Source organism: Mercurialis annua, linkage group LG4 (genome assembly GCF_937616625.2).
Source record: "Mercurialis annua linkage group LG4, ddMerAnnu1.2, whole genome shotgun sequence".
In the NCBI taxonomy this organism is placed as follows: Eukaryota; Viridiplantae; Streptophyta; class Magnoliopsida; order Malpighiales; family Euphorbiaceae; genus Mercurialis; species Mercurialis annua.
In genome coordinates, this window is record NC_065573.1 from 24,634,256 (window position 1) to 24,660,178 (window position 25,923).

General features: G+C 28.5%; 2 protein-coding genes and 3 long non-coding RNA genes across 7 annotated transcripts; 3 read left to right on the forward strand and 2 right to left on the reverse strand.

Moving 5' to 3' along the window:
* Positions 1-1,481: 1,481 nt before the first annotated feature.
* Positions 1,482-2,880, forward strand: LOC126677799 (uncharacterized). Of its 2 annotated transcripts, none has more exons than XR_007640616.2 (4): positions 1,482-1,648; positions 1,748-1,815; positions 1,981-2,367; positions 2,614-2,880. It is a non-coding gene; the product is annotated as an uncharacterized LOC126677799 (long non-coding RNA). The 2 variants fall into 2 exon arrangements; XR_007640615.2 differs by having other exon boundaries at positions 1,484-1,648; positions 1,748-1,780.
* Positions 2,881-9,337: 6,457 nt separating this feature from the next.
* Positions 9,338-10,327, reverse strand: LOC126677801 (uncharacterized). Its single transcript, XR_008790624.1, has 3 exons — positions 10,185-10,327; positions 9,702-9,984; positions 9,338-9,483 (listed from the first exon to the last, which is right to left on the reverse strand). It is a non-coding gene; the product is annotated as an uncharacterized LOC126677801 (long non-coding RNA).
* Positions 10,328-10,336: 9 nt separating this feature from the next.
* On the reverse strand, positions 10,337-12,275 carry LOC126677800 (uncharacterized). 2 transcript variants are annotated; one of them, XR_008790626.1, is made up of 5 exons: positions 12,037-12,275; positions 11,742-11,844; positions 11,187-11,614; positions 10,739-10,823; positions 10,337-10,635 (listed from the first exon to the last, which is right to left on the reverse strand). It is a non-coding gene; the product is annotated as an uncharacterized LOC126677800 (long non-coding RNA). The 2 variants fall into 2 exon arrangements; XR_008790625.1 differs by having other exon boundaries at positions 11,187-11,844; positions 12,037-12,274.
* Positions 12,276-13,170: 895 nt separating this feature from the next.
* On the forward strand, positions 13,171-17,813 carry LOC126677798 (cytochrome P450 76A2-like). Its single transcript, XM_050372586.2, has 2 exons — positions 13,171-14,128; positions 16,992-17,813. The coding sequence occupies exons 1-2, from the start codon at positions 13,226-13,228 to the stop codon at positions 17,607-17,609; spliced, it is 1,521 nt and encodes a 506-aa protein (XP_050228543.1). The 5' UTR covers positions 13,171-13,225; the 3' UTR covers positions 17,610-17,813.
* Positions 17,814-19,308: 1,495 nt separating this feature from the next.
* LOC130014719 (cytochrome P450 76A1-like) lies at positions 19,309-22,374 on the forward strand. The gene is made up of 2 exons (XM_050372585.2): positions 19,309-20,265; positions 21,681-22,374. The coding sequence occupies exons 1-2, from the start codon at positions 19,369-19,371 to the stop codon at positions 22,296-22,298; spliced, it is 1,515 nt and encodes a 504-aa protein (XP_050228542.2). The 5' UTR covers positions 19,309-19,368; the 3' UTR covers positions 22,299-22,374.
* Positions 22,375-25,923: the final 3,549 nt, after the last annotated feature.

The following is a 25,923-nucleotide window of genomic DNA, read 5'->3' on the forward strand; positions in this document are numbered from 1 at the left end:
TTCATTTTCAAATTTAGCCTATTTATTGTTTTTTTTTCATATATTTTTGATAATAGATGAACGAAATAAACCAAAAACAAATATATATATATATATATATATATATATATATATATATATATATATATAGTATAAAACTGAACCCAAAACACTGTACATTGAACAGTGCTTTTGGGTTCAGCCCAATCTTTTTGATTTTATTACAGAAAAACCGTCATTAGATTTGTTTCGGTTATGGCCTTTTAGGTGAATTCCTAATTTATTTAATGAGTTAACCCTGACTTTTCTACTTAATTTCGGAAAAACCAACATGAATTATCACCTTTGTCTGTTTTGCCTAGGGGTGAGCACGGATCCTGGATATCTCCAAAACCGAACCGAAAACCGGACCGAAAATATCCAGGACCGAAAAATATCCGTTGACCATTGACTTTTCCCGAACCGAACCGTACCGAAAATTTTATTGGTACGGTTCTGGATCTTTTATAAATAACCGTACCGAAAACCGAACCGAATCGTACCGAACCGAAGTACCGAACTTATACCCGAAGAACCGAAATTATATATATATATATATATACATATATATACATACATATATATACATACATACATATATATATATATATATATATATATATATATTATTCTAATTTTCATTTGATTATTATATTTGTATTAACTTTGAATTACTAAAAATTAAAATTATTTTATAAAATTAAATAATATATATTAAAAATATTAGTATATATATATAAAAAAAAATTATTAATTTATATAAAAACAAAATACTTATATATTTCAATGAAAATTATATGAATTTGTCAAGTATTTAATAATTATTAAAAGTATTTTTTATAAATTAATATGAACAACACATATTCATTATTTTCTATCATTGACCAAATTACATAGTTTTAACAAAAATGATATAATTTTGTACTTGAGAATATTTAAAAGTACCCTTATCAAATAATCAAAAATTTAATATTAAATCGAACGATAATATACATGTTGTGCCTTTTTATTTTATTGATGATTATTTACTTGTGATAGTTGAAAATATAAAAAATATGAATGAATGAGTAGCTAATTAATTTTAAAAGTTAAAATAATATATTATAATATAGTAGAGATCACATTTTAAATAAAATAATATCCGTGGTTTTAGTGATATCCGTACCGAACCATTAGGACCGAATTCCCGTACCGAACCGTACCGAAAAATAAAATCTCCGAACCGAACCGAACCGATTATTGGTACGGATCCGGATATCAAATTTTTGATATCCCCGATTTTTGGTTTGGTTCTGGAGATTTGTCAATCCCCGGATTCCCCCGAACCGTGCTCACCACTAGTTTTGCCTTCACATTGGTATTTGCTTTTGCCAATCTCCTCTTGACACCACAAATTGTGGTTGACAAATGGCTGCCATTTGTCCATTTTAATTTGCATGTCGTTACATTTGTCTCTCAGGTGTCATAAGCTAATATAATCTGCTAAAAAAAAAATTTAATATCTTTTTCATTTCTACTTCTCTTAGACCTGTGATAAATCATTCATAATCAATTTATTTCTCCTGTTCCTTTCTTTTTCTTCTCCATGGGTTATGTTCTTTGTCTTTTGCCTTCATATATTTTGTCTCAGGTAATAATTATTTCGTCTCAGGTAATAATTATTTCACAACTTTCTTTATTTTATTTTTATTTATGCTGATCTTTATCATTTATTTATTTTTGGTTTCAGGTAAGTCGGAGATCTAAAGACACCACGACAACAGTAAGCTTTCGTAAATATCTTTGCCAAATAACATTGTATGCTCTACTTGCAGCCAGTCAAAAATTAAAACCATTCTTTGTTGTTTGTAATTTGAGAAGAATATTTATTCAATTTTTTTGAAAATAATTTCGCGGTTCTTTATTTTTAAATTAACTGTTCAAATGAACTGATTTTAATTTTTTTTTAAATTTCTTATGTAGATTTTGCTCAGCTTCTTGGACTTAAAGTTGATGAAGATTTCTCTTCAAAATTCTCCACATCTTCTACCATCATCTGATTAACTCATCATCGTCTGAGCCTCCACTGGCAGATCTACCAAATTCTCTCCTTTAAATCAACACTTTCTTTGTTAATTTTTGTCCTACTTATATTTGGGTGGTTCAAGTTTGTAATTCCAATTATTATTATTTTTTAGTAATTTTGATTTGTGGGTACTAATCAATTTGATTTTCTGCTGTAAAAAATTAATGATATTTGATGTGGATGCCACTTAATTTTGATTCTTTTCGGTAAGATGCCTGCTAATAAAATTCGTGTTATTTCAGGATCATCATGAGATTACACTTATCTAAATCTTCTGTTTATAGGTAAATGTAATTGTCATCTCTGAATTCTTTAAATTGATACTAGCATGTAAGAATTGCATAAATAAATTTATTTATAAAAAAGAACAACATAAATTTATCATATTCAGTCCATATTCCTTGCGCTGAAGTTAAACTTTTTAAATTAAAATTTATGTTTTGTTCATTAACATTCTTGGCTCAATATTTTGATTTTTGATAAGGAAGGTTTATAAACATATATGATATTTGATGATTTTTCTTTTGCAGGAAGCTATAAATAAATCAGTAAAATTCTGGGGTATTGCAAATTTACTCCAAAAGAAACCACCAAGAGAAGTCTTCATCCTTTTGTGCTACAGTTAGCAGAGATCGTTTTAGCTAAGACAATATATATAATGCTTGGTTACTTAATTGCTAAGATTTACTCTTTGAATTATACGATAAAAACATTTGTATTCTCAATTTTTTTACAATACTGCTAAATCCTGTATTACTTGATTTTGCTATGCCTAAACTATTGTAGTACTCACAAAATTATGTCGTTCAATTTTCTTTCGCTTTTTCCCTTTTTTTTGTTTGTAATTTTCTATGTCCAGATTGACTTGATCGTTTTTAACGTCAAGCCACTAATTATGTGTAGCCAGTATCTGTATATACTTGGATATTTAAAAACAATTATAAATTCTGTGTTTGGGTTTTTTTTAATTTTTAATATAGTGGGGCAATGTTTTCTCTAATTAAGAGCATTTTCATTTTTTGCAATTCAATGAGAAGCGCTTAGAATGTGAGATTCAAATTAAAATAATAAAACAAGAGCTACAGTTTTCTAAAAATTATCAAATTCGATCTTTATTATAAGGGTGTTTCTACCGTTAATATTTTTTTCCATCGATATATTTTAATATTACCAAAATTGTTTTTTATTACTAATACTATTTATTCATTTTAATTATTCTAAATTGAAATTCAATTTAAAAAAAGTGTCTGAGTTTATAAATAAATTTGATATCCAATTATAGCAATAAACTCTTTCCAAAAAAATATTCTAACAATAAACTTACTGTCCAAGTTTACAAATTATGTTGCTATTTATTTTTATTACTAAAATAATTGTCTATTTATTCAAATTGTTTTAAATTGAAATTTATTTCTAAAACAAATGTAAAAAATTATTTATAAACTTGGTGTGGTGTTAGAATTTGCAATTATTTTTAATACTGAAATTGTATTTTTGTTCAAATTATTTTAGATGTAAATTTAGTCCTAAACTTAGGTGTCCAAGTTTCTATAATCTTGGTATTTATTTTTATATTAAATTGTTTATTAACTTATACTATTTTAAATTAAAATTTGATTTCAAAAAAAGTGTTCAAAGTTATCTATAAATGTTTTTCTTGAGAGGTAAGTTTATCCATAAACTTGGTGTCTAAGTTTATCCACAAACTTGGTGTCAAAAATTGCATTAGATATGATATTTATTTTTAATATTCAAATTGTTTACTTATTCAAACTATATTATATTAAAATTTAATCTCAAAACATGTGTTGAAGTTTATCAATGAACTTGGTGTCCAAGTTTACAAAAAAAAATTAGTATTTATTTTCATTACTAAAATAATTGAAATTCAATCCCAACAATTGAAATTAACTATGACGGAAGTTAATTGATTGTAATGAGTACAATTGCTTGGGTCACCTATTCATCAGCTACGACTATATATATGATTAAATACAATTCTCATTAAAAACTACTTATTCATATAATTACGATTAATTATTTCAAAATAAAATATTTATTAACCGCAGTACTGCGGTCAAGTTTTTTTTTTTTTCAATTATTAGTATTATGTAATTATTTACTCTTTAACATATAGAGTAGCATTAAACTTTAGTAAAATTATATCTAATATTAATGAGTAATTTTTTTTGAAACATTTATATTTTCATTTATTTATCTGTGTTGTGTTATAATGTCAACTAATCTTAGTAAATATATATTCACTCATTAATTAGCTATACATTAGTTAGAATTATTAATAATCACGAAGCATAGCGAGGGTTATGTACTAGTTGGATATAAACGAAGTTACCAAAATATGTAATTTACAAAGACGTTGATATGGGTTTATGCCAATTATTATTTCAAATTACTTACATTGTTATAGGTCCTATCAATTTATAGTGTTTTTTTTCCCAGTCTTTATTTTTCAAATGTTTTTCTTTTATTTAATTCTTGAGTTATTTAACTTTTAGTATAAGTTATGATACATAAACATATCTTTTTACACATTCTATATACTTATAATGCGTTTTTATAATATTTAAAAAATACTTGAAATTTGTTGATGTAAAAAAAATTATTTAGATCTTAACAAAAACATAGAATATAAATTATTTAAAAATAGGATTAGTTGCATATAAAATCACCAAAACGTTGTCATATAAAACTATTATTTAAAAAAATCAGATGAAAATCCGTGATAAATTTGATTTTTTTAAAAGATTGTGATAAAATTGAAAAAACACATAAAAATGGTTATTTAATATGTAATTAACTCTTATAATAATTTTTTGTCACGTCATTTTCTGTTAGGCTAATCAGAAAATTTTTGCTGAATTTTAAACCGGTGATAGATTTAAACAAATTTGAAATGTGATAATCTTAAATGACAACTTTTTAAAAATCGTGATTAAAATGAAGAATGTATAATGATTGTGATTTAATATGAAATTAATTTTTTAAAATATTGATTGTATTTATTTTAAAAATATATATATATCAACGTAATAAATTTAGTTCTTTTTTTCGGTTATAAATATTGAATTAATAAGTAAATGAATAATCAAACATTCTCACTGCAGGCCATAATGATTCCCTTTTGTCTGGAGACTGGATTGATTAAACCACATCTGAAATGTATATTTGTAATTTCATAAGCTACATCCAAAGCAGTATCTTTTTCTAGTTATTCCTCTCACGAGGAAAAGTTCTAGTCAAACATTAAAAAACAAGAATATTTTTTTTAAGAAATTAAAATAGTTAAAACAGACCAATCAAACTTTCAAATGCAAATTGAAAACAATTAGAATTCAATTGAAAATTTTGAAAGGATTAAATATAATTGAATTAAACGATTTTTAATTTCATATATTTTTATCATTAGGGGAGTATTATTTAATATTATATTTACTAGAATAATTGATTATGAAGATATCAAACAATCACTTCATTTTATTTTAGTGACTAAATTTTATTTTATTTTATTTTATTTTAATTACTAAACTTAAGTCTCATTTCAAAACAAATATTCTAGCGAAAATGATAGTCGGATTTTTTCACTTGACAAATATTTTTTATTTGTATTATTTTGAAAACGTGTCACTCAAATATAATTTTAATTCAGCATATTCGACCAAATTATATATACATGTTAAATTTTTAGATAAAAACAAATAAAATCCGACTGCAGCATTTTATTTTTTGCTAAAAAAAAATTCGAAACAAAATTGTTTAAATTGTGGTTCATTTTTGCCTTAACTGAACCTACCAACCGAGTCTCAACCAGAGATCTGGTTGTGGTTCTGGTTCACTCCAAAAATCTACCTGAGAGAAAACTGGACCGTCAACTTTTTCTACCTAATGATTCAGCCTGTAGGTCAGGTTGTAGTGCCTTATTTACCTTACTTTTGGTACTTTGGTTTTCTAGGGAGATTAGAAGACTAATTTATTGTGGATTAGGGCTAAAATTGTATCTGCTTGGTACTAGTATAAATAAATACTAATAATAATTTTATTGTAAATCCATTGCAAACATATAGAATAAAATGCTCTTTCTGTTTTTGGATGTAGATCAAATTGATTGAATTACGTAAAATTTTGTTTAATTGTTCGTTCATTTTTCTTTTGTTTATTATCTTATGTGATATTAAGGGGTATTAGATTCTAGATTTTAAAGCTGAGATTCAGGTATTGTTGATTGAATATGTCGCTTCATAAATTTGATATTAAAAAATTCAATGGTTGAATAACTTTCATTTGTGAAAATTTGAGATAACAGTTGTTCTATTTCAACAAAAATGAGTAGCGACATAAAAAGGACAAGAAAATTCGTCGGGTGAATTTGTCGTTGGGTGAGAAGGTTGATATTATGTTAACGGCATATAGTACGACTCCATTAAGTATTTTCGATGAGGTGTTGAGAGAAGTTATCAATAAACAAATTGTTGCGGCTTTATGGGGAGCGTCGAAAAATAAATTTCAAAAGCAATCTTTTACAAACAGGCTGCATCTAAAACAATATTTATATACATTAAGGATGATAGAGAATAATCAGGTAAAAGATCATAATGATAACTTTAATCGAATTGTTATAGATATACGAGGTGTTTATGTTTCGATTGAAGAAGAGGATTAAATCCTCATTCTTTTATGTTTTTTGCCCAATTCATATGAATTTTTTATTGATACAATGTTATATGGCAGAGATTCGATTTCTGCTAGTGATGTAAATGGTACGTTGCAATCGAAAAATTAAAATAAGGTTTGTAACTCTAATAAGGAGGAATTAGTTTTTAGTCTTGTGGTTTATGAGAGATAGTGGGAAAGGAAACAGGTTTTCCAAATCAAAGTCTAATGGACGATAATATTATTACTGCAAGGAGACTGAGCATTTTAGAAGAAATTGTCCAACGCTAAACAAGGATAGTGAAAACAAGGAATCAATTGGTAATGTGAATGCAATTGTAGTACATTAGAGTTCTGATGAGGAAGAAGGCGGTAATGTTTTGATAATGAGTACATCAAATTTTGTTAGTACTTTGGTCATAGATATTGATGCATTTTATCATATGTCTTCTAGAAAGAAGTTATTTAATTATTTTAAGGAGTAGAATGACATTATAAAGATGGCGAATTATAAGAAGCTCGCTTTCAAGGGTAGTGGTTATGTTCATATAAGATGTATGATGGTATGGTCAAAATGGTTGATACTTGATTTATTCCGGAACTACGGAAAAATTTGATTTTTATTGGTACACTTGGCAAACAAGGGTACAACTATTCAAGTGAAGATGGATCAAGGATTCTTTAACTGTGATGAAGAGTGTGCTACAACACTATATTTATATTCTCATAGGGAGTACGATAGTGGGAACAATGGCGCTTGCGCGATCCTTGCAGTTGCATGATAGTTAAATTGAGTTCTGGCATCGGAGGTTGAACTTTAGGAGTTAGAGGGGGTTGTTCATATCAAGTAAACAAATGTTGTTACAATGAGCGGAAATAGGAAAGTTGAAGGTTAGTGTTACTTGTGTTCTTGGTAAGCAACAAAAGATGAAATTCAGTTCTGACAAACAAACTTCTAAAGACATCCTTGATTATGTTACTCAGATTTACGGGGTCCTACTGCGGTTGAATCCTATAGGGTACTCAAGTATTTTGTGACCTTTATCGATGAATTACTCAAGAAAGCTTTTTATGTATTTTTTAAAACGAAGGATAAATGTTTAGGCAGTTTAAGGAGTGGAAAAGGAGAGAATTAAATTTCAGGATGTCAGGTCGAAATATTATGTAACCACTGTGTAATTACTTCTTCAGTTGTTATCTATTTAATTTATAATAATTTTTACATGCTCAATTAAAATTCATTATTTAAATTTATAAGGTATTTATTATTTTAATTTAATATTTTTCAATTAATATTATTAAAGATATTTAAATAAAATAATATTTCTTAAATATGATAAAGAATAAATAAATTGTTTGTTTATTAATTTATTTTAAAACAATATGAATACTGTTAACTTGATCCTTAGTACTATTAACTCGATTCCAATTCAACTGTAAAATATAAATCTCCAATTAAGGATTAAACTCGATCAAGTTATTTTAAGAACTCGAGCTGGAAATCTACATAATAATTAAGACGTGAGCTCAACTCAATTGAATTCGACTTAGTTATTTATATAAATATTCAAAAACTAAATTTTGATATAGAAATAAAATTCTTGCTGATAATATATATGATTATAAATGTAAACTAATCAAAGTTTGATTAGACTCACAGACTTACTGAATTGAATATCTTGATGCTTGAATTCGACTAAACAATTTAAGGCACCGTTTAAATTAAAGGATTTTAAAATCGATGGATTTAACAAAATAAATAGATTTAAAATCCATGGAATATGAAATTAGTGGATTTGCAAATTCCATCGTTTGGATAGAATCTAAAATCAATAGATTAATGGGGATAATTTTGATATAATAAAATATTTTAATAATCCATTATGTATAAAAAAATGGTGGATTTCAACTTTCCCAACTCATTTAGCACCAAGTCAATTTTGAAAAGTTCGTGAATTTACATACACTACAACATAAGTCACTTTCAGCAACACCGGACAAGTATTGCTGTATGTACAAAATCTGTTGCTTTAGGTCTACTGCAACGCTTTTCAATCGGCTACATTTGCGGCCGCTGCAATAGGTTTTGATAGCTATTGCAACAGTTTTTTTATATTATTGTAATACAAATAAAAGCGTTGCAATTTATAACAAAAGCAACAGTTTCAAACATCTATTGTAACAGTTTCCTAATGCATTTTAGGCAACATTTATTTTTTTAAGGCAACGATTTATATAATATTTTAGGCAACATTTATTTTTATAAGGCAACGATTTATATAGTACTTTAGGCAACACTTATATATACTAATGCAATGGTTTGGCTAAAACTTTAAATAACGGTTCATATAGAATACGCAACAGTTTATACTTAAAGAACAAGAATTAAAAGCATAAATTAAAATTATTCGCTAAATTTAGAAACGGAAAACATTCACTAAAATAGGATAACATAAAATATTCATCAAAATTAGAAAACGGAAAATTCCATAAAATTCAAAATTGGAAAATATTTCATTCATCCATTACATCACAAATGGAAAATATTCATAAAAAATAACGATATACTACTTAATATTAAAGTTGTAGATTACACAAGCTCTTCGGGTACAGTTATTAATAACTGCTTCCTTCTCCGTTCTTCAAATTGCTTCTCGTAACCCCTCTCACGATCGGGAGGCCTCTCACCTATAACAGTGAATTCCATTGTTTAAGAGCTCTTGTAATTTGGACTGCACCCAAGTAAGACGCAAAGAATATAGTATCACCACATAATACCAAACAATAAAAACATCTACAAAGAAACTAGTAAACTCAACACAACATGGAAACAACAAAACAACAAAACAAACAAACTTTCTCTTGATTTCCATTTGACCCAAGATCATTAGACAAAAGTATAGTAGACACAATTTTTGATTGCAAAAATAGAGCTAGATGAGAATCTTACAATCTTGCTAGTTGTATCTTCCCTTGATTCCTTGTAAGAACGAGCCACTTTTCTCTTACAAATGGCAATGAACATATCATGTCGTGTATTTGTAATTCACGCAAGAAACTATGCAGCCATTGTTGCTAAACATTTCCGGTCTTGATAATTTGTTACAAATAATCAAGAAATTGCATACCAACTTAACACTTTGTAGCTCTGTATGCTCAGAGAGACGGTTTCTTAGCAGTTCCACGTGATCACTTTTATCCAGTTGAACACCAATGAAGTATTGTAGCTCACCCTATTGTCAGAACAGATCAAATGAGAAGATGTACTGTATTTCAAGTTGAAACGGAAAATAAATCATTGTCTTTTGATCATGCATAGGTTGAAGATGGAGCAAGTTCCAGAACTTCTTTCCTGCAAGCCACCAATTTATAGGGCTTGATAACAGTAATTAGTAAAATAACTGAAAAGCCTAGGAAATTTGACATTACATACCACTTTTAGGAAAGTTGATCAACTGAACAGTAATTTCCCTCTGTTATATAATAGCATCTCTTATCTTTGAGACAATTTCTTGATCAATTTCAGGTCCTTGAAGAAACCTATACAATTTGACATTGAACAAAAAACTTAAGTACTATGTGGGTGTAACTTAAAATTACTTAATAAAAACAAGAAACTTAAAATTCTTTTCAATGTGTTCCAATGTTGTATTACTATAGAGACAATGTTGTATTACTGTAAAAGAAGTTATCTCTTGCTTAAAAACATGCACATGAGACAATTAACAACTTCTTCTCCACATCCCATACCTATGCAACAGCTTGACTTAGAAAATTAAAAATTATGCTACATTCTGGAACCACAAAGCAGTGAATTTGGAGTGACTTGCCTCGATGTGAATCTAGAAAATCACATTAACAAGGATGCCTTTATTCTGAATGAACTGAAAAAGATAAATACAAAACAAAACCTTATATTAGATTATTGTATGACATACAAACTTTAAGCTAAAAGTAAGGAAACATTTATGAGTTAAACGGTTAAACCTGTAAAAACTTGCTTGGTATTGCCTTAGGACATTCCAATAAAACTTCAGTGTTATCTTTTCCAAATAATTTGATTCTTCCATCACTAACAGCACAAAAACAAAGTAATAGTTACAATTAAATATATTAAAAGTTGACAAATTATACATCTATATGTTCTGTCCATGTGATATATTATTGGTGTACTCTAAAACTAAATTGATATACCTAGCTCTAAAAGTTGAATCTGAAATTAAAGCTGAAACTTAAAATCCCAGAGTATTTACTAGAGCCACTTATCTCCCAATATACGAAAAAGAACTACTCATCACATATAGAATGAAGCAAAAGCATCCATTTATAAGAAGGCATGCAACTCAGAGATCAATATAGGAAAAACAAATAGTATACGAGAGCATGGAAATAGAGAGAAATTGGGCAAAGGTGTCTAGCAAGTCATAAGACCTACCAAAATCATCAATAAAAGCGTCCTAGAACTTATCATATTTATCCTTGAACCGTACTTCAATTTCATGTGAAAATGACATCTGATATCCAATTACCATGTCCTATAATTCCATATAGATCATTAGTTGATGTAAAATGCAAAAAGGAAGTGATTAGGAACGCCACCAACGCCAGGTTCTGCCAAATCAGCAGCACCAAGAGTAGGGTTGTTTGTAGAGCTATTTGAATAATTTATTGAATTAGAGCTTGAGCTGATCGTAGCACTGGTACTTGTACTATCAAGGGAGCTTCGTTACCTAGATGATTAGCGCAAATCTTGAGAGTCTTGGATTGACGAATAACAAGACATGCTTTAACAGCTTCACACTTCCTGCTCCCCTTTTCTTACACTGATTCGCTTCCTTATCAAATCGGTACAGCTCCGATTTCCTTTGAATTTCAATTCAAAACAAATCACACAAAACGAGTCAATAATTTGAACAGAATGTGCTAAAATAAAAAAGCAAGGAAACCTAAAAATTATAAAAACTGTAAATTCGAGAATAGCATCCTCTACTTCTTCTCTGGTAGAGACAACGACTTCTTCGAGCTTCACAATAGGAGCGACTTACTCATGTAAGTTCTCTTCCTCTTCTTTTAGATTCTTGTTTTCTTGATCGCTAGAAGCAGAGAGTAATTCATAAGTTTTTAGGGATTTTTCTAATCCTAGAATCACATTATAACAAGATAGTCAATTAAGAATTGATTACTGATATATAATTATCTAATCGTATAATTTTTTTCTGAAAATACAGTAAAATTAACAATCAAATGCAATTAAATTGAATGGGATAAAAATGAAATTCAAATACTTGTCGATCGGCAAAGGAACAGTAACCGAAAAGGCACAACACATGAAGAACTTCTCGGCGACCACGAGAGCCGAATCACTTGCTCCGATGAAGTAATAGAAGGCAACGATGATTTCAGAACGGTGGAGTCGGAGAAGGCGGAGGAAGCTGTTGAAACCCTAAAAGAGAGAGAGAGGGAGAGAGCAAAATTAAAATGTTGAAATCTTGTGATAATTTTAGACTTGAAGAGATAATTGGAGCAAATTAGCGATCAATATGTACAAGGTTATTTTATTTTACCTTGTCATGCTCGCTTATTTACAATGAACAAGGTATATTCGTTTAGCTCAGCAGAAGCATGCAAAGATGAATTTGGCAATGGAGTTCATTGGATTAGACACAATTTACAAGGGTCTCTTGTCAAATGTTCAGATTAGTTTATAATCAAACTCTTATTCTTCTTGTGTGCAAAAAATATATAAAAAACAATTAGTACAATACTACAATATTGAGTAGTTTATTATTTATTAGAATTTATAATATAGTTAACAATATAATTTGGTATGAGATAATAAAAGACAGCAGTTTAAAAGTGTTGTTAGATTCAGTTAAATTGTTGCATTTTCTTAAACTAATGCAACGGTTTATCATATATGTTGCCTTAGGTTGTAAATTTCTGAATTTTGTTAATTTTTTTGCAACGGATTTTAACCGTAATCTTTCTGTTGCCTTATATATACTAATGCAACAGTATTGAAAGTGTTGCTATGTAAGTGTTGCTGAAAGTAACTTATGTGGTAGTGATAACTCACTTTTCAACTTGTCACTTAAAAGATTGTTAGAGGGTACAATTTAGGATAAATAATTTTTTTCACCTGAAACTTTAGCCAGTTTGCCAAATTTATTATAATTTCTAAATCTTATCTGATTGGGCTTACATCAATCTTATCAAATATATTTACGACTTATTTAAAACTTGTGGTGTGATATTATATATACTACATATGCTAATTTTATACATATAGACATATATAACGTCACTTCATTTCCAAATGAGTGGTAGATATATTTAATAAATATTAAAAAAGTATATAATATATATTTGACAAATAGCCTAAATTATTGATGGATAAATTTATTTTGCTTACTATATATGAAAGTCATGCCAAGAGAAACAAACACAACTACTTGCCAGATATACTAATTAGTCATGGAGATTACTTCAATTATTTCTCTAATTTCTTTAATCCTTTTTCCAACATCAATCCTACTCCTCTTCAACCGCCGGAGAAACTCCGCCTTTCGTAGCCGGTTTCCTCCAGGACCGCCGGGATGGCCAATAATTGGCAACCTATTGGATCTGGGTTCAATGCCACATCGTACCTTGACCGATCTTAAAAAGAAATACGGTGACATTTTAGGTCTAAAGCTGGGTTCATTAAACACCATGGTAATTCTATCAGCAAAGGCTGCTAGTGAGCTATTTAAAAACCATGATCTCGCATTTGCCGAACGTTCTTTAACTATAACAATGCGAGTCCATGGTTATGACCGAGGTTCATTGGCTCTAGCACCATACGGTTCGTATTGGCGAGTCATGAGACGGCTAGTAACTGTAGACATGTTAGTCAACAAAAAGATCAATGAAACAGTGTCTATACGAAGAAAATGCATCGATGATATGCTGAGATGGATCGGAGAAGAATCGAAAAAGGGTGATCAAGTTGAATTAGCGCGATTCGTGTTCTTGATGGTCACGAATTTGATCGGAAATCTGATGCTTTCGCGTGATTTGGTCGATCCTGCATCGAAGGAAGGGTCGGTATTTTTCAAAGCAATACACGGCTTAATGGGAGCATCAGGTTATGCAAATATTGCGGATTATTTGCCATGGCTAAAGTGGTTTGATCCTCAAGGATTGGAGAGAACTATGGAGAGGGAACTTGGGAAGGCTTTGGAGATTGCTGATCAGTTCGTTAAGGAGAGGATTAAAGAGAAAAAATTAGGAGATATTCAAAACAAGAATTTCCTTGATGTGTTGCTTGAGTTTGAAGGTAATGGTAAGGATGAGCCGGAGAGGATTTCAGATAAAGATCTCAACATTTTTATCCTGGTAAGTAAGTTTCTAATTTTTCCAAATTCCAGTTAATTAATCTTTACATTTTCCAGAAAATCAGGCCCATACTTTGCCACGTTGTGTGCTTTGGATTTTGTTACATGGTACTTAAGAATAACATTAAAAACTTATCTAATCCTGCAAAATGATACAATAATTAAGGGGAAAAAGTTATTTATGCGTCCTAAGGTTTGTCGCGTTTAACGTCCGGAAAGGTTCAAATATGCCCTTAAAGTCTTAAAGAATGAAAAAATATGCTATGATTTTGACTCATAAATGAAACGTTGGGGCCCTGATCGTCAAAATTGGGAGCTTGGTTGTTCACATTTTAAAACGTTAGGAGTATATTTGAACCTTTCCGGACGTTGAGTGCTTATTTGATTCTCGAGTCAAACTATAAGGACATAAATGACCTTTTTCCCAATAATTAATGCTTTGCGGCCTCCATAAATAATGTTTGGACCTCACCAATAAAGTACTTGGTAAACTTGCTATTACAATTTGTATTACTCCTTTATTATTTTTGACGACTACTTAGCTTGAAATACACTACACATATTTAAAAATTTAATTTATCTAATTACTCCCTCCGTCTATTCTTAGTTATCGCTTTAGCCAAATATATTTTTCCATCAATAGTTGTCACTTCAAAATTTCTATGTAACTTTTACAATAATATTCCAAATTTAACCTTTTTATTAAATCACTTCATTAAATAATAGTTCAATTTCCGAAACTAAATTATCCAATGGTGGGTTAATAACTCTACTTTAAAAACTAAATTTTTTAATAGTGGAGTTTATAAATAGGATTATATTAGTCTTTATGTTTATAATTTGAGACAAAAAAAACACTTTCTTAATCTTAGCAATTTAACCTAAAGCGACAATTAAAAATGGACGGAGGGAGTATTATACTACTTATAGTATTTTTATTAATGATAAGGCATTTATTTTTTAACGTATTTTTCATTAGTTAATTATTTATAAGGACTCGTAAAGTACATGTGCAATTATTTTTAATAATAAAATTATCAAAAGATATTAATTACTGTCATTATTAAAGTTACAAATAATTTAGTTTAATGGACTAAAATTAATTCAATTCAAAATATTTTAAATATTTATTTAATTAGCTAAATAAATTATTCATATAATCACTTGATCCAATAAAAATAGTCAACTTAATTTCTATAAATTTATTCTTGATACTAAGAAATAATGGCTGTTCTTTTCAACACAAACTGTACTCCCTCCGTATTTTTTGGATGTCCATTTACCAAAATTTATTTGTCTCTTATTAATTATTCATTTAGAATTTTGATATGACTTTAGCTATTATTTTTTAAATTTATCCCATCTTAGAACGTCTACAACAAACTCTTTAAAAATATTTAACTCTTTATTTTAAAGAGTTTAGCACTAAAATAGAAATCTAATAGACTCTTTATAATTCAAATTTTAAATAGAGAGTGAGTTTGGCTCTCTACATGTGGAGAGCCAAACTCACTCTCAATTTCTTTCTTTTTTTAATATTATTTTAAATTTAAAACACATGTATTATCTTTTTGTTTTCAAAAAATATTTTTTAATATTTTTCTCAACTTAAAATATATAAAAAATAAAATTACAACAAAAGAAAATAAATATAACAATTAAATAAATTATATTTTATTAAAAAATATAATAGCTATAAAAAGAGTCCATTGGACTAAAATTTAAATTTTTACTCTTTATATAAAAGATGCTCTTTATTTTTAAAAATATGCCCTTTATAATGGAGAGCACCATTGGAGATGCTTTTAATAAATGTCCCCATAAGTCAATTTACAATGCATGTATTAACTAATAGAGTTATATTTGTATTTACTTTTATAATTTAAGACAAAACATCCACTTAATATATGTACAATTTTGGTTAAATGGACAACTAAATAAAAATGGAGGGAGTATATTTTATTCTTGGTAAAATCATCTTACATAATCATATTTAGACCATGATAAAAATATTTGTCTTTAAAGAATTTAATGATAAATATTTAATATGTTAATTTTACGATTTCTAATGATTATATCGAGATAAATATTTAAACTATTGTTTTTTTCTAAAATGGTTACCGATAATAAAAAATTATAAAATGGTTATCAAATTATAACTTTTTTTATAAAACGGTTACCGAACTATATAAAATAGTTATCAAACTATTATTTTGTAACAATGTAACTGTTTTGTAAAAAATAAAAGTTCGGTAACCATATTATAACTTTTATAGTTCAGTAACCGTTTTATAAAAAAAATTATAACTTTTTATATTTCGGTAACCGGTTTATGAAAAGGTTATAGTTCGATGACCCCAAAACTATTTAACCCTGGTCATATTGAACTCTTAATTTAAATTAAATTTTATAGTTGATTCTCTTTTTATTCCATGAATGATTATTTTACACAATAAATTTTTATTTTGGTTTGGTAAAGGCTATGTCACTTTAAAATAAGAATTATATGCCCGATAATATATTTGAATTGAGGTTGAATTTATTTATAATAAAATATAAAATTTACAAATTAAATATTGTCACAAATTTTATTTAAAAAAATATTTATCATTTTAATTAAAAAAACTATTAAATCATGTTGTTTTCTCTTTACATAGGATGACTTTTCATACTACTATAAAGATTTAAAAAGTTGAAATTATCAAAATATTACATTAATCATATTTTATATATTTAAAATAATTAAATTAAAGTGAAATTAACGGGGAAAAAGTTTATTTAACTACTGATTTTTTAAATGGATACAATTAAATGTTCTTTTAAAGTGTGAGACCTAGTACTAAATAAATGGGAATGTTGAGCAGGAAATATTTATGGCGGGTGCAGAAACGACGAGCAGCACCATAGAATGGGCAATGACTGAGCTCCTACGCAATCCTATAGCAATGCAAAAGGCCAAAGCTGAACTCAATAATGTGATCGGACCAGACAAAAAGGTAGAGGAAACTGATATCGAAAGTCTTCCATACTTGCAGGCAGTCGTGAAAGAAACGTTTCGATTACACCCTCCAATACCGTTCCTAGTTCCGAGAAGAGCAATGCAAGACACCAAATTCATGGGATTTCACATCCCAGAAAACACACAAGTTCTTGTAAATGCATGGGCTATTGGGAGAGACGAAGATGTTTGGTCTGACCCTTTGAGTTTCGAACCCGAAAGATTTATTGGGTCGAAAGTTGATTATAGAGGGCAGCATTTCGAGTTAATTCCTTTCGGAGCAGGAAGAAGAATGTGTGCGGGAGTCTCACTGGCTCACAGAGTTCTTCATCTTACTTTGGGATCTTTGCTTTACCATTTTGATTGGGAATTTGAAGCTAATGTGAGTTCAACTACTTTGGATATGAGAGATAAGTTGGGCATTACAATGCGGAAGTTGGAGCCATTACTTGTAGTTCCTAAGAAGTCTCATCTTTCTTTTTGATTACATACAAAGATCAATTCTTCATTATTTATGGTCCTAATGTAATACCTCGTGCCTTGATGACGTGATTTTCCGGTATTTGATGTGTGCTCCGTTGTTATTTCGATGTATTTGCGATGTGTTAATTGATGTGTTACGGATACCGATTTGTTATTATGTTAATTTAATGTATCTTATGTTAAAGTGAGGATTGGTATTAGTTCAGGTGTTAAACCATTTGTTTATATCTGAAAAAATGAAAATTTTGTGTGTTTAAGCCGACCGACAATCGTTATAATAGAACTTATTTCCAAGCAATGTGAAAATTCAATGCACTTTCATTTCTTCACATTTCACTTAAAACTTAACAAACGTTTATGGTTTGATGCAAATTACAGAGTTAGTATATAAGTTCAACTGAAAATTGGAACAATTAAATGGATTAGGAAATAAATTAAATAGAATTATAATTAAAAAAACAAATTGAAAGAATATTATAAAAATTAAAAAAATTAGTTTAAATTGAAAACACTCAAAAAAGTTTGAATTTTTTTTACAATTAGGCATTTGAATCACATAGATACCGAGTTTAACAAAAACGCCACCAAGTTAATCAAACCTAGATATGATAATTAACTATATATAGATAACTCTTGTTAATAACGTTATGCAGGTTCGCGCCTGCAGTAGTTATGCTCAAGCTCTGAAACAAGCAAACAAGCAAGCACGTAAAATAAAACTTTGAAGTGTCAATTTGACAATTTTAAAACTGTTCTTTATGGACAACATAAATGATGAAAATGGAACTACAAGACGGAATAAACATATTAACTAGCTGACTTGATGATGATAACAAGAAAAGGTAAACTAAAAGTTGATACATTCACAACTATGATGAAAATTACCTCTCATAATTTAACTCAATAATTTCATAAACTTAATTATACTATCAATTATATAGAAATAGAAAATAAAAATATGATGAGTCTAATTGATAAAAGTAAAATATTTTAGTCTCTTAATTTATTTTAATGACTAATTGATTTGTAATTACAAAAATTTAAGATATTATCTATCTAATGTTATTAAAAGTATAATGCTATCATAAAAATATTTGTGAAATTTGTCTTTCTATAGACTAATTTATCATAAATAATTTAAAAAATATATTATATTTTTATCATTTAGGACATTTATTTTGTTTAATATATTGGTCGAATATAGTAGATGCAAATTGTAAGTTAATTGGACCAAATTGTTATTTTTTTTTATTTATGATCTATTTATCAATGTCATCACAGTTTTGGATCATATAAATTCATTTTACTTTAAAACTATTTTTGGTTTATGAAATATAATAGCACGGAATTAGAATAGCTCTTCCATATATACGAAATGGAATAACTATCTTTTTTTTATGAATAGAAACAATTATCTTTACTTTTTATGAATAGTAATAACTATCTATTCGATATTCGAAATGAAAAATTATTTAAATTGGATTGGACTTGAAGTAATATGTTTTAGTGTTTTAATATAAAAAGTTTAAGAGTGTTGAAGTTGTGTATTTAGTGTGACAAATCTAAGAGTTATAAATCTAAAGATGTTCAATTAAATTAGCATCCAACATAAAAATAAATCAAAAGACTACTCATTAAATTTGTAAGTCTATATAAACATTTTGTAATCTCAATTCAAGAACATATATACACCAGAGATTTTCCTTTCTTTTTCTTATTTCTCTACACCAAAAACACAAACCAAAAAAAAAGAAATAAAAATGGGATTGGGACTAATAGTAATAGCCATAATATTATCATGGATTTTGGTATCAAGAACGAGAGAAAGCAGATGGGTTTTACCCCCAGGACCGATAAGGTTACCACTAGTCGGAAACCTTCTTCAGCTAAGCAAGGAGCCGCATGTATCATTTGCAAAATTGGCTAGTCAATATGGTCCTATAATGACCCTTTGGTTAGGACCTATCCGAACCGTGGTCATATCTTCTAGTGAAGTGGCTAAAGAAATGTTCAAGCACCATGATACAGTTCTTGCAGGGAGGCAGATTTATGAGTCAATGAAAGGAAAATATGGTAATGAAGGTTCTTTGATTACGGCTCAGTATGGATCGCAATGGCGGTTAGTAAGGCGTCTTTGTAACATAGAATTGTTTACAGGCAGTCGTCTTGATGCCACGCGAACCCTACGTGCAAACTCCGTTGATCGGATGATACAACAAATAAGAAATGCAAGTGAGAATGGAACCAAAGCCGTTGATCTGCATAGATGTTTTTTCTTAATGGCTTTTAATCATGTTAGTAACCTAATATTCTCAAAAGATTTAGACGATCCAAATTTAGAGAGAGGGTCTAAATACTTTTATCATGCATGTGAGCTCATGGAGGTGAGTTGTAAGCCAAATGTCGCAGATTTTTTGCCAATTTTGAAATGGATTGATCCTCAAGGTATAAAGAGAATGACTCATTTTCATACCGAACATGCCTTCGAAGTTGGTCGAGGTTTTATTGAAGAAAGGGTTAAAACTAGGAAATGTGAAGAGTATGGTGGTGATGAAGATAAAAGAAAGGACTTTTTAGATGTGCTTTTGGATTTTCATGGGGATGATATCAAGGCACCCTCTACCTTATCATCAACATTCATGAATAATATTATCATTGTAAGTATATTTTCGAATTCTTATTAATCTCAAATTCAAACTATTGAGATAGTTATAAATTCTTTTTGCTGATCATGAATAAAATATTCGTTTTATATATGTGTGTGCGTGCGCGTGTGTGTGTTTTTTGGATGACCAATACATAGGAAGCACGAAAACCTTAAATTAGCCAACATTTTCGTTTAATTTAGCCGATACTAGGAAGCATGAAAACCTTAAGTAAATTTTATTAAAATGTTCAAGAAAAGTTTATATTACATATAATAAAAAGATTATTTGCACATTAAACTCTTACTTTTCGCGATTATAGCAACTTAATTTTTTTTACCAAAGATAACAATAACTTAAATATCGTTTAAAAGGTTGAATCACGCATCTCATTCTTTTTAAATTTGATATTTTATAGTACATTTTGATTTTCTGACGTTGTTTTATATTAAACCTTGTCGTTTTAGTTAGGGCTAAGCAGATACCGAACCTGATCAAAAAAGCAAACCTATCTATTGTTTGGTTTGGTTATTCAGTAAAAACGGTCTGGTTTAATTTGTAATTAGGTAAAATTTTGATGTTCGGTTTGAACATTTTAAAAACCACAAAAACTAAGAAACCTACCAATCGAATAATTTTTTTTTTAAAAAAGACTATTATAAATATTTATATTTTTATATTTTTCTGCCTTTATTCCTAAATTATAGTTGATACATAGATTGATAAATTTCATCCAATATGTAAATATATTTAATGTTTAAATTAATTTAAAATTAAAAAAAAAAGTAAAAAGTGGTTTTCAAGCGAACTAAACCAAATTATTCAATTCAATTTCAGTTCGGTTCGGTTTAATGTAATCAAGTTTCGTCTAGTTCGATTTGTAAATTTTGCAAACTTCAATATGTCGGTTTCACTCCGGTTTGATTTGTAAATATTACAAACTTTAATTTGTCGGTTCTAAATCGAACTGAACTGACCGGTGCTAATTCTTAGTTTTAGTATACATTTTCTAGTTTTATATTTCGTGGAAAACATGCTATAAAAAATATCAAATTTAAAAAGGATGGAATATGTAACGCAACATTTTAAACAAGGTGCTTAAATCACTACAAACGCAAGAAGTCGCGGGATTTAATATTCAAATAACCTTGATAAAAAAAATATAGTGTTTATATATTTCTTTTCCTGCTTAAATAAAACTTTATTTTTATTTTTTATATTCTTTTACTTTCCTACTTCCTAATTTTTTTTCATATTCTTTGTAGATGTTTTATGGTTTTCAATTTAAATAATAACTAAAATAATTTGTAGTTTTTCAATTTTCATTTTTCATTTTTCGTTTATTATTTTATATATTATAATTTTATATATTATAGTTTTATATAATTGTAATTTTATTTAAAGATACTGACATAATTTATTATCAGGAACTATTTGGTGCAGGAACTGATACAACATCAAGCACCTTAGAATGGGCAATGGCTGAGCTCCTTCATAACCCTACTATACTTAAAAAGCTACAGCTCGAGCTAAGAACCATTATCCATCCCGAAAAGAAACTTGAAGAAAAAGATATCGAACATCTTCCATATTTAATGGCAGTTATCAAAGAAACTTTAAGGCTTCATCCACCAACACCTCTCTTAATCCCGCACATGGCCATGGAATCTTGCAACATGCTTGGTTTTGATATTCCAAAAAATACTCAGATTATGGTAAACATTTGGGCAATAGGAAGAGACCCAAAAACTTGGGAAGATCCTTTAGTGTTTAGACCAGAAAGATTTCTTGAGCCAAACATGGTGGATTATAAAGGTACTCATTTTCAGTTCTTACCGTTTGGTTCTGGTCGAAGAATGTGTCCTGCTGTTCCTCTTGCTTCTCGTTTGCTCCCATTTGCTCTCGGATCGGCTGTGCACTCTTTTGATTGGGTTTTGGGTGATGGGATCAAACCAGAAGATGTAGATATGAGTGAAATGGTAGGATTAACACTTAGAAAATGTATTCCCTTAAAAGCTATTCCAATTCCTTTCAAGAACGGCTAGTTCAGCTAGCTAAAGAGTAGAATACATATTCAAAATGAAAGATGAGGTTATTTAATTTGGTTCCAATTTCCTCTTGTGCACGAAATTTATAGGGTTATTGACAAAAATGGTACCAAACCTTTGGACCTCGTATCAAAATGGTACCAAACCTTTAATTTGTATCTTTTTGGTACCCGACTTTCTATCATTTGTTTCAGATTGGTTTTTCTTTACAAATTCACGCCATTTTTAATGACGTGGCGACCGGAGAAATATTTTTTTATTTATTTTTACCACATCAGATGCCATATCACATGACACATACCATAGTTTGTTGGTTCAGCCCTTCTCTTTCGCCTCTTAATCATTAAAAATGGCCGAAATTTGTAAAAAAAACCATTTTGAAACAAATGATAAAAAGTTAGGTATCAAAAAGATACAAATTAAAGATTTGGTACCATTTTGATACAAGGTGCAAAGGTTTGGTACCATTTATGTCAATAACCCAAATTTATATGATATTTTATAACCTGTTATAACTGAAGTAGGAGGCTCTTTTTTTTTGTTGAATTCAAGTAGGAGGCTCTTGCGGTGAATTTTTAGACTAATCTTCTCCGAATTTCATTTATACGCTTGAAATGTTTGAAAAGTTCATCGTCACCAAAAGAGATGACATAAAAATTGATCTCGTCAACTTTTTTTGCGTGATTTATGGTTCTTTTCTTTCTTGTGATGCAAAACAATTTATCAGCCACGTCGTTTCATGATAAATCAATTATTACAGTTAACATTGCATCGCGTAAACCAATCAAATAACTCTCTTCCGTAAAGTAACTGTTTTGGAGTGTAAAAGTGTATTTAAATGAAAAAAAATGGTAATAAAATGTTGCTATAATAATTCATGGCTTAAACTAAGGAATGTATTTGTTGACAAAATATTATAAAATTGTTAGTGTTCAAAAAATAAAAATATAATTAGGAAACGTCTTGGTATCTTTAATGGCAATAATAGTGATGACTGGATGGTGGTGTTTGGTGTTGTTCTTTGGGCGTGTTGGAAATGGAGGAATAATGCCATCTTTGGTGAGACAAAAATGGTATTTACTATGGTAACCGAAGAAGTTGAGAACTTGCTGCAATGCATTAAGATTGCTGACAACAGAAATAGAACGATAAAGGATAGCTTGTACTGTTATAAGTCTATTGGACTTGTCCACAAACAGGTTGGGTGAAGATCAACACGGAGTTGCCCGTAATGATTCAGATAGCAAAAGCAGGCGGAGTTGCCCGTAATGATTCAGGTGGCTGGATGGGTAGTTTTTCTACGTGTATAGGCAGGGACTCGGTGCTGGGAGCTGAATTTAGAGGGGTTTATTTCGGTTTGCTGCTTGGCTGTAAGTTAGGTGCTAGACAGGTTATTGTTGAAGTTGATAACAAGCAGGTCGTTGACAAAATCAACTCGAACTCGATTGCTGCGGAGCATTCTAACCTGCTGGCCGCTATTCGTGGGCTTTTGTCTAGAGATTGGGTTGTGATAATCTCTCATATTTATAGGGAGGCTAACTTTGCAGCGGATCATTTGACTTCGTTGATGCCGGATAATGTGGTCGGTGTGGATTGGCATAATAAACCTCCTGATCAGAGTCTTTCGCATTGGCTCCTTCATAATAGTCAGGGGATTATGTATGATCGCAATGTGCTTTGCTAGTTTGTTCTATGCTTTTGCCTCCTTATTTGTACCAAAAAAAAATCTTTACTATAACTTTTCTCATGTATATTACTTGTTGAAGGGGTTTCAACTAATGAGACTTTAATCATTCTATAACCTTTCTCATTTATATTACTTGTCAATTTTCTCACTCACCAAACATATCATTTTATGAGAAAAAAATCTATTTTTCTCTTATTTGCCCTACTGCAAAATTGAAAAATAAAGAAAAATAAATTCTCAAATTATTGTAAAATTTGGGTTAAATATTTTGTAGGTTACTGAACTATAAATTAATTTTAAAAAAATTACTGAACTTTGATTTATTTCAAAAACGTTACTGACTTTCTAATTTATTTCAAAAAAGATACCGAATTTTCATTTATTTTAAAATTGATTATTGAACTTTCAATTTATCTATCTATACTATATATAAAAGCACGGATGGGGGGGGGACAGGCAAATTTACTGGATAATCCTTTTCAGTTTATTACTAAATAAAGGTTTTATAGTCATTAACTAATTAGTTATTTAATTAATCACTATTATAATTAAAGTCCTAATTAGAATAGGTAGCTAAATTATCTCCAGTTCAGTTATTAGTATATAAAAAATAGCTAAATTGTCTTCAAATTAATAGGAATACCTATCTTTTAGTTTGATTTAACTATAAAATTAAAATACTGTATTTGGTCGATATATTATTATTTAAATTTCTATCTTATTATTTTTAAAAATATTATTAATAAAAGTAAGTTAATTATTTAATTATGGTTATTATAAAATCAAAAGAAGAATAAATTTAGTATGGAAAAAAAATTAATAATTGAATATGTTAAAATTTTTTAACTAATTTATATTTATTATAAATAAAAAATTGATATAATTATAATAAATTTACTAATATATACATTGACGTGTTACGCTACGAGCCACGTGCATAGCACGTAATGCGAAACTAGTTTCAAAAAAGATACCGAACTTTCATTTATTTCTAAAAAATTATCAAATATTAATTTTTTTAATCAATGAAAGGTTTTTTTAATTAAATTGAGGATTTATACACGTATAGTTTATGTGGTGAATAATTATTTTAAAATTGTCTCATGTGATTCTGATGATTAGAAAAAATAACTTTTGGTAACTTTTTAAAAATAAAAATAATATTTGGTATTCTTTTTGTAATAAATTGATAGTTTGATAACCTTTTTGAAATAAATCAAAGTCCGGTATTTATTTTAAAACAAATTAAAAGTTTAGTAACTTATTGAAATAAATTAAAATTCGATAATTTTTTTGAAATAAATCGATAGTTTGGTAACCTACAAAGTAGTTAACCCCACAAAACTTCATATCCCAGCTTTCAGAAAATTATACGATATCATCACCAATAAATAAAGCATGTCGGCCACCGTATCTACAATTTTATGTTACCAATTAAATCCAGTCTTTATTTTTGTAGATCTGATTTTATTTAAAAAACATAGGAATATAGCTAAGAAAAAAATTGTATTTATGACTTTTCCAAGAGATATGAGATAAATCTAAATTATATTTAAAAAATAAATATTTGAAATATTTTTTTATTATAATAAAATATATTTCAGCTGTTGAAAGTTATTCGACAATTCTATTGACTTGTTAGAACTTAAAATATAAATAAAAAATGTATTGAATTAGAATTTAAACTTCTAAATAAATTTCATTAACACATCAAATATAAATTGTATGAAAATTTTATAGAAACAATCTTTGAAAAAAATTAAAATATTTGCTAACTCTCTAAAAGAATCACCTATACATGCAATATCTTTTATTATTTTTATCAAATATTTACAATTTTTAGATTTTTCCAGTTTAATTCATCATTTTTTTGATAGATCTTAACTAAATATACACATAGTTTATTTTAAGTTGATGTGGCCGGCGAATTATTTG